General features: G+C 53.5%; 1 protein-coding gene across 1 annotated transcript; it reads right to left on the bottom strand.

The window, feature by feature from the left end:
• Positions 1–373: 373 nt before the first annotated feature.
• LOC34619533 lies at positions 374–9,224 on the bottom strand. The gene is given in 14 exon segments (XM_026338349.1): positions 374–463; positions 591–1,025; positions 1,194–1,339; positions 2,285–2,565; positions 2,954–3,058; positions 3,398–3,482; positions 3,921–4,141; positions 4,469–4,760; positions 5,376–5,504; positions 6,626–7,144; positions 7,424–7,676; positions 7,825–7,834; positions 8,169–8,345; positions 8,560–9,224. Coding segments are annotated over 14 exon segments (3,408 nt in total).
• Positions 9,225–9,477: the final 253 nt, after the last annotated feature.

The following is a 9,477-nucleotide window of genomic DNA, read 5'->3' as shown; positions in this document are numbered from 1 at the left end:
AAAATAAAAAAACAACTCTTTTTATAAATCCAACTACAAACCACCTGATCGTGCCCTTTCGCGCCGTGTTTTCACCTGTCTGCTCTCCTGCTCTCTCTCTCTCTCACTCTCTCTCTCTCTCTCTCTCTCTCTCTCTCTCTCTCTCCCTCTCTCTCGCTACAGTCTGAGCCGCCGCATGCTTCTCCTGCCTTCCAACGTGGGAAGGTTGCAGCGTGTATATCACACTAAGACGGCCCCTTCACAAGGCCGAAGCGTGCGGTTGCTGCTGCAGCAGAATGGGAAGGGTTTATGAGAGGCGTGGCAAGGGAAGAAAAAGTCTACAATTTCTACTCCAGCTCAAGGCCAGGCAGGAGCTATTTTGCCAGTCTGCGCCTCACGTATCCCTACCCCCCTTCGCCGATCCGACTTGTGCAGCCGAACAGCACTCTTTGAGCGATTTCCTTTTTTCTACCCCCCCATATGTCTACAAAGAAGGGCACACGAAACACCAAAAGGCGACAAAAAAGAAGGCCATCACACACCATATGCATGCCAACTTGGCGCTGGCCTCTTTAAGGCAGCATCCACGCGCACACGCAGTGGTCTCTCACCCTTTTATCGTCACTGCACTTGGCAAAGCCCCTCAGGCAGAACTTGTCATGCCTTTTAGAAAGGAGCTGCAGCTTCCTGTGAGCTTCTCTGGCTTCGGCCTCCTCTTTCTCCGGCCCCCCCGCAGCAGCACCGACGCAAATACTAACCACATGATTGAGCTGTCTTATGGCTAGCTCCTGCTGCACGCGCAACTCGTCATACTGAGGCCAAGGCACCAAAGCCGCATCGCCCCCCCCATCGCTGCCAACCCCCTTCAGATTTCTGTCTTGACGAAGCAATCGCTGCCAGCGGGGGAAAGGCCAAAGATCTGGCGAGGGAATGCGCAGGGGAAGAGGCTCCAACGTGTAGCCAAAAAGCGGCTCCGCCACAGAGCAGTCAGGAAACTTCGAGTTTACACTCTCCTCCGTTTTCAAACGAATCACACCCAGCTCTCCCTGCGGGTTCACAGAAGCCTCACAAGATATATATATATACATATATATATATATACTGACATCCACCATCGCTCGCAGGCAGCAGAGGCTTTCCCAGCCCTAATCAAGCCACACACAACCCCGTCAGTTCGCATGCACTCCGCAGTCGCTGCGGGGTTTTCGACAAACCTTCGTTTCGTCAATAACCACTGGATGCAGAGCCGCCGAGATGCATGCGTCCTCCAGAGAACACACTTTCACCCACTTAAACGCGTATCCAGTGCCGCTGCCACTGCTCGGGCAGCAAGCAACTGGCAGCAGGCCCCTTACAACACCTGCAGAGGGGCCAACATCGTATTTCGCAGAAGGCAGATTACGCCGCTGATCGGCCTTAGAAAGCTTCATGCCAGAAGAAATGCAGTCGAAACTACACGCAGACTGCTCGTGCTCTGCCCCACTCGACAACACCCAGACAGAGAAACAGACAGACAGACAGCAACACACTTGTCATTCGCGGCTCTACACGACGTGGCTTTCAATCGCCAATCATAGTCATACCACCAAACACTGCATATGCAGCTCACCAGAGGTATCCTTGACTGCAGGCATGCCCCCAGGAGAAACACCAATCCAGTCTAAGGGAGCCTCCACGTCAAAGAAACCTGCATGCACGTACAACAAGGGCACGCCGAAACTCGGGAAACGCCAAATAGGAAATTCCAACAACATTCCAAATTGCCGTCAGAGAAAAAATCGCCATAAGAGAAGGTGAGTACACAATGACATTTTTAAAACCGCAATCTTGGCACAAACAAATGCCCACATAGGTCTACAGCGATGTCCATATACACATATATACGCACATATACACACAGATACAGTCATATATGTACTTCCCCATCCATGTGCCTGCACAACAACCTTACACGCATGTACAGACAGAGACATGTCCATATTCTATGCACACCTAATACATCCCCCCCCACATGTACAGATAGATGTACTTGCCCCATTCATGCATACCTACGTACATGCACGGATGACTCAAACGGAATCACAAACGTAGACCCCTCTGCATGCACTCTATTGCACATCTGTGCGTGCTTGACGCCGAGGGGTCGCATGCACGTGTTGTCTGCATGTGAAAGCGAAAAAAGAGAAGAGCAGCATCTCCCCCCCAGTAAGGCCTGCCCTTTCCGCCTGCCCTTTCTGTTAACGGCAGCCTGAAAATCATCGCTGAAAACGCTGCCTTGAAGGCTACGCAAAAACGCGTGCCTGACCTTCGTGGAGGATATCCACTTCGGGCATGGAAGCAGCAGCGGCGGGTGGAGCTGCAAGCCTTCTTTTGAAGACAGAAATAGGCAGCTTGAAGTGCGCTTCAGGCCAAACTGGGATGGGATGTACGTGTATCAGCGAACAGTGCAGCTGTAGAGCTCCCTCGCTGCATCCAGTTTGCGTCAAAACAACGAGCAACTGCTGGGAAGCGCAGAGAGACACCGGCCGGCCAAAAACATCCGCCGTGTAGAGCAGCGTCCCTCCAAGAGTAAAAATACGCAAGCTCCTAGCGACGCACACACGCAGCACCCACCAAACCCCCCTAAACAACACGTATACTCCGCGAGGGCACGCAGGCATGCAGGTAGGTAGGTAGGTAGGTAGGCACGCAGGTAGGTAGGTTATTAGAGCAAGCTGCTTGGCTGTGATTTCTGTTTTGCATGCAGCACACAGATGCCCTGGCAGCAACAGCAGTGCAACACTAGCCAGTAGCAAGTATACGCTTTAGGAGGCCTTTCTGGAGCCTCTCTGCTACCTCTGCAAGTCACAAGAGCGGCCTAGAACAGTATTTTTTCCGAGACGCTTTCTTCCTCCCCCTTCCCCCCTCATTGAAACTTCTTCAGGCTGGAAGCAAACACACTATGGCGAAGGGCGCAAAGCTCGAGCCTGCCTACTTAGCATCTGTGATTGCAGCCACGAAGGCATCCCCTGCGGCAACTCCCAGGATTTTCTCCCCCTCGGGGAAGTGTTTCACCCAAGAACCTGCATCCAAGAAGGAGCTGCAGATAGAGACGAAAGCACAAGACCAAAGGGCACCCATGGCGAGGCAGTCGGACAGAGAGACAGAGACACACACACCCCAGGTAGAAGTCTGGCCGCTTGAGCCACACACACACGCCGCATCTGAATTTTTCTCGGAAGCGCATGCGTGTTTATGTCTCTGACTCTTGAAGTGTACCGCCCCTCATGAAGTAGGTTTCTGAGCAGGAAATACCGATGCGAAAAACGATTTGGACTTCCCATTGCCCCCTCCGCTCAAAACCTTGCATCCCCTCCCAACAGGCCCAGTCAAGAGACAGGAATAGCTCTACCTAATGCTGGAAAAAAGCGCCGCTCACCGAAACTCCATGACACTATGTGAGGCTCCAGAGGCCGCGAGGAGAACACCAGCCCTGCCTGAAGGAAAAACAATTCAGAAAACGCCTCATCCGAGAGTATGCGGGCATGAGCGCAAGAAGACACATGCACACATACACACACGCATCATACAGAGAGCTATACAGAGATATCCAGACAGACATCTAGACACACATACACCCACACAAACACACATACATACACACATACACATGCACACAAATACACACCCATTTACCTTTTCACACTCCCTAACGCAGACCATACAAAACAGATATGCGTAGATCTCCTTCAAGCCCAAAGGCAGGGCTTGCTGACTGGTGTGTGTGTGTGTGTGTGTGTGTGTGTGTGTGTGTGTGTGTGTGTGTGTGTGTGCGTGTGTGTGTGTCATCAGCACGGGATGGCTATTGGCGGCCTTCTCTTGAGACGCGCGCACTGCACGTCTCCCTTCCTACCGATTCGTGCTTGGCAAGCACCGTCTAAAAATGCTGCACACGGTTGCACGAGACTAGAGCAGCATGCATTGATAGGGCCTGGTAACTGCCCGGAGGGAAAGAGGGGAAGCCTCACACAGAGCAGCCGTGAAGGCATTCTGCAGATCTGCGAGCTTTCTGTGAGCCGTTCCCTCGGCGGCAGCTCCCTGCGCGAAGTTGAAGATATCGAGGATCGAGTTGTCTGCAGTAAGTGTCTTCGTTATATGGCCGTGTTGCGTCCAGTAAAGACACCTGCCAAGAAGCAGAACAGAGGAAGAAGGGTTGAGGAGTGAGGCGCTTGCATGCACAGCGGCTCCAAGAAGACTGCGTATGCAGGCAGCTGGAGCGCAGCAAGGCCAGGGGTTCTTCCAGATGAGATATTTTAGCCGCAAAAAAACAGAGAGACACACCCTCAATACTCCCGAGAAGGCGCGATGCTTCATCACGATGGAAAACACTCACAAGCACGCATGTTTTTTGTACACCCGCATAGAGGTGTGGCTCGTGCATACACGGAAGCCTTGCCGTCCATTCGCAATTTATTTGTTGCATGCGTGGCTGTCTCAGCGTTGCTCTCACCAGGGTTTGCCTGCGTCTGCTGGTTGGGGTCCTCCCCCCGGGTGCAAGAAAGGCTGTCTGACTTCCTGCTGCTTCTTCGTGAGCGCACTGAGCAACGCCTGCATCTCTCGCAGCTGTGCTTGCACGTCTCTCACACTTGGGGCGAAAGCAGCATCGGCATCCTCCTCTGCGAAAGGCAACTCCATCGAACGTCTGCCAGGCACTTCCGATTCATCACTGCTGCTAGCGCTGTCGTTTGCCCGTAGAGATGTCTGACGGTATCTTCTCCCCGCCTTTCGGTCCTTCACGGGAGCTGCAGCGGCACATGACATATACGCAGCACAAGAAAGAACCCCCTCGTGTCCACTCAGCAGGCCCCCCCTTGCAATAAGTCCCCTTCTCCCGCCATATCAGGTGCCTCAAAGCACAAGGCTTCTCTACGCACACGCGCTGTACACCCAAAAGGCACTCTGCAGCGTGCAGCACATCCTCGCAGCATTACAGAAAGAGAAAGAAAGTAAAAGAAAGAGAAAAAGAAATAGAGAAAGAGAAAGAGATAGAAAGATAAAGAGAAAGAAAGGGAAAGAAAAAGAAAGAGAGAGACAGAGACAGAGAGAGACAGAGAAAGACAGAGAAAGGAAGAGAAAGAAAGAGCGATCCTTTAGACCCCTCGATTAAAATTTATCGCCAAGACAGCCGTCACTTGCACAGGCGCACGAAGACACACACAGTTGTCAAGGCCCACACATAGCAATTGCCAGACAAAACGGATATATTTTTAAGCCGAGGCTACGTCAGGGAGGGGGACCACATATATACATCTGCCCGCATGCGCGTCTGTCTGCGCTTGCCCTCCTCCCCCCCCTCCGCCTTTCCCGCCAAGCCACTGCGCCTCTCCCTCGGTGGTTCTATTTGTGTCTTGTCTGACATGTTTCTTCTGCTTCCATCTCGTCAAAGAGGCCTTCCCCCTCAGCGTCTTCTTCGGATTCTTCGGAAGAGTTCTCCGCTGCCTCGCGGCTCAAGAACGCCTCCACTGAAGTCGCAGCCACGCCCTCGCCTAAGGCACGCACAGGGAAAACAGCAGACAGCAATCTATCCACCTTCCTCCCTCCCATCCATCTATCTACCTCCCTCCCATCCATCTATCTACCTCCCTCCCATCCATCTATCTACCTTCCTCCCATCCATCTATCTACCTTCCTCCCATCCATCCATCTACCTTCCTCCCATCCATCTATCTACCTTCCTCCCATCCATCTATCTACCTTCCTCCCATCTATCTACCTCCCTCGCTTCGCAGAGGAGGAGGCCTAAGCACACCAGCGGCTGGCAAGAGCACTGGCTGCAAGGCGACGCCTTCGTCTTTCAGAGACTGCAGCGCCATCCAAGAGCAACGCTGCCTCGATATTTTCATGAAGGCCTTTAAAAACTCCTTTTCAGGCGCATAAGGCAGCACTCATATCCTTCTCCCCCCAGCACCGGCATCCCGCTTTCTCCATCCTCCTGCCTTCTCCTCTGCTTTCTCCATACCCCTTTTCCTACTTTCTTCATCCCCCTGCCTTCTCCTCTACTTTCTCCATTCCCCTGCCTTCTCCTCTGCTTTCTCCATACCCCTGCCTTCTCCTCTGCTTTCTCCATACCCCTTTTCCTACTTTCTCCATTCCCCTGCCTTCTCCTCTACTTTCTCCATACCCCTTCTCCTACTTTCTTTATCCCCCTGCCTTCTCCTCTACTTTCTCCATCCTCCTGCCTTCTCCTCTGCTTTCTCCATACCCCTGCCGTCTCCTCTACTTTCTCCATACCCCTGCCTTCTCCTCTACTTTCTCCATACCCCTTTTCCTACAATCTTTATCCCCCTGCCTTCTCCTCTACTTTCTCCATCCTCCTGCCTTCTCCTCTGCTTTCTCCATACCCCTGCCGTCTCCTCTACTTTCTCCATCCTCCTGCCTTCTCCTCTGCTTTCTCCATACCCCTTTTCCTACTTTCTCCACTCCCCTGCCTTCTCCCCTGCTTTCTCCATCCCCCTGCTTTCTCCTCTGCTTTCTCCATACCCCTGCCTTCTCCTCTGCTTTCTCCATCCCCCTGCTTTCTCCCCTGCTTTCTCCATCCCCCTGCTTTCTCCCCTGCTTTCTCCATCCCCCCCTTCCTGCCTCGCTCCAATCAGACGTTGAGTTACGCCTGTCAAAGACAGCCCTCCCTCCCCCTCGAACCCGCAAGCCCTTAATGACTTGCGTCTTCCAACTTCCTCAAGAGGTGGCTGCACTGCTAAAGCTTTGCATAAAGTGCCAGTCCACGCACGACAACGAGAAGAAACCAAGGCAAACTTTACCGGCCGCAAGTTGCACTCACTCACTTCCTTCCCCTCCCCGCTATCCCTGCTATTCCCCATCCGTATCATTTCCTCACCTTCATCACCCCTTGACACTTCAGGTGCTCTGCGCTTTCCTTTCTTCTGCCTCTCCGCCTTCTGAGTTGCCCCTCGCTCTGCCTCTGGCCGTCTCGCAGCAGCTGATGCTGCTTTGCCGTCGGATTGAGCTCTTGAACCTGCAGCCTCGCTGCTTCGACCCACTCCTGCAGACATCTCCACTGCCTTCTGCACAGCCTGTCGTAGCGCCTCACGCCTGAGAGAGACATAACCGAGGCAACCGTCTTCCCGCAGCAGCACGATAACACCGTGCAAACCAGAAGCAGCAGCTTCTGAAGCAGAAAGCAGCGAGCAAAGGGCCGTCAGCCTGCCGTCTTCTGCGCCTGCATGCAAGCGGCAGACACAAGGGTACGTGAACACAAGTAGACGCGCTCCTCAATGTCTTTCCGCCGCGGCTCACTCAGCGGCTCAAGAAGAAGGCCTGCTTCTTAAAGAGCTCCTCTGCAAGGAGCAGCAGCGAAGCTCTGGGAGACGGCAGCAGGAGAGTTTTCAGGGGGTTTCTTGCTCGCAGCTGCGAAACAACAACGATTTTTCTTACCCTGCACAGTCACGAGTGGCTCCGCCCGCTGCAGGCACCAGACGTCTATTCGCCCCTCTCTCGAAACACTGCAAAGCAGGGGGCAGACGTCTGTCCCCCCAACGACACTGCGCAAAGCTTCTTCCTCCGTCAAGCATGCAAGCGGCTGCAGCAAACCGAAGCCAGCAGCTAAACAGGGGGGCAACTCCATCACCTCCCAGCCACTCTTCACGCTGCACTGCCGTAGCTGCGAACCTCCTGGAAGCAACAGCGCCTGCTCTCCAAGCCTGCAGCAAAAATATCACACAGCACTCCTGGAGCCGCAAGTGTGTGGAAATTCAGATTTTGAGGGGATCCTCAAGGAAACGTTCGCGGCGAGGAAAACTTCTCCGGCCATGCCAGAACAAACAAGCAATAACACACTGAGGGGCAAACCCGAGATAGCCTAACGGCTAAACACACGCAGAAATATACATATATATAAATATATCAATATATACACACTCGTACATACAACACGCATACTCATACACAAACACACACGTGTCCGTAAACACACACATACACACTCACACATAGACACTCATATACATAGACACACAAATACACACTCGTATACACACATTCATAGAGACTCATACATACACACACACACACTCATACATATACACACACACATACACTCATACATACAGACTCATATGCACTCATACATACACTCATACATACACACACACATACACTCATACATACACACATTCACTGATACATATACTTACCAGCACGGTTGAGCAGCGGCTTCCTCCGGAGCGCAGAGTTTGAGGGGAGTGAAATCCTTGAGCACAGAAAATGTCTTTCCGCATCGCTCGAGGAGCACCAAGCGACGCTTTGTGGTGCTGATAGCCACTCGGTGGCCAAGAGGTGACACAGCAAGACGTGATCCTGCCTCTACCGGCCTGTGCGCAGAGTTGAAAAAAGCATTATTTCACAATAAAGAGAAAAGACAGAAGAGCTCTGCTTTTCGGTGTGCGCGCCTCCCTTCGAAGGCTTACCCCCCTTTTCCCCAAGACAACGGTCCCCTCCTCTCCCTCCCGCCTCCCCCTCATGGAGGTTCAAAGTAAGGGAAGGGGGAGCAGATGAGGGCAAGCAACGAATGCAGCAGCAACTGACGGAAGCTCTTTTGTTTGCTCGTGTGTGTCTTCAGGCCATGCCGTGACGCTCACGCCGTCGCTGTACAGCACGATCACCATGAGCCGCCACTTGCCGTTTTGGAGTCTTTCTGAGACTTTCGCAGACTCCTCCTGCGCTGTTTCGGAGGGGACGTAGCAGCACACCACGTCCACTGGCTCCGCCATCCGACAGCAGAGAAGCTGTTTGGAAGATGCAACAAGTCGCAGCGGGTGCTGCAGTTGCGTCTTCACTTCGAGATGCCACAGCTGCCCGTTGGTAAGGCCTGCGAAGAGCTGCAGCGGTGCACTTGCCTCCTGAGCCTCTGCTGCTGCAAGGGCTGTCACACCGCCATCAGCAGCAGCCGCTGCTGCAATGGTGAGCGTGCTGCTCTCAGTCTTCACCGCTGCAGCTGCGCCTGCTGCTTCAGAAGGAGGCAGCGGGAGCAGCCGCTGAACTCCAATAGTCGATGACCTATCAAACGTGAAAAAGTGCGCATTGAACGCATCCGCACGTGCCGCTGCACCCTCTGCAGTCGCTGCTGGCTCTGTAGGTGTCTTTGAAGCGGGAAAACGCATGACTGGACAGAGGCCTTTCGGAATGCAGCCCATCTCCCCCCCCTTAGGGGCCTCCCACTGCAGGGCGAAGGTATCTCTCTCCGCAGTCATTTCGCGCGCATGCAGCAGCAGAGGCCTCTGGGGCAGTCTTAGTCGGCAAGCAGACAACGAGACACTCAGCGGGGGAGGGAGAATATGGCCGCGAAACACGAAGACACCCCACAACCCCCGCGAAATCGAAGGAACTGCGGAGGAAGCGTGCCTCGCACTTATCCAGAAGCCGCAGTCCTCTGCAGTGTCACTTCATATGCTGCCCGAGGAAAGCAGCCAGAGGTGAGACTTCCAATTGGCAGGCGAGCCAGAG

Source organism: Cyclospora cayetanensis, unplaced genomic scaffold (assembly GCF_002999335.1).
Source record: "Cyclospora cayetanensis isolate NF1_C8 unplaced genomic scaffold, CcayRef3 CcayRef3_contig_250, whole genome shotgun sequence".
NCBI lineage: Eukaryota > Apicomplexa > Conoidasida > Eucoccidiorida > Eimeriidae > Cyclospora > Cyclospora cayetanensis.
The sequence above is the reverse complement of the archived record's forward strand: the minus strand, read 5'-3'. Positions and strand labels throughout refer to the sequence as shown.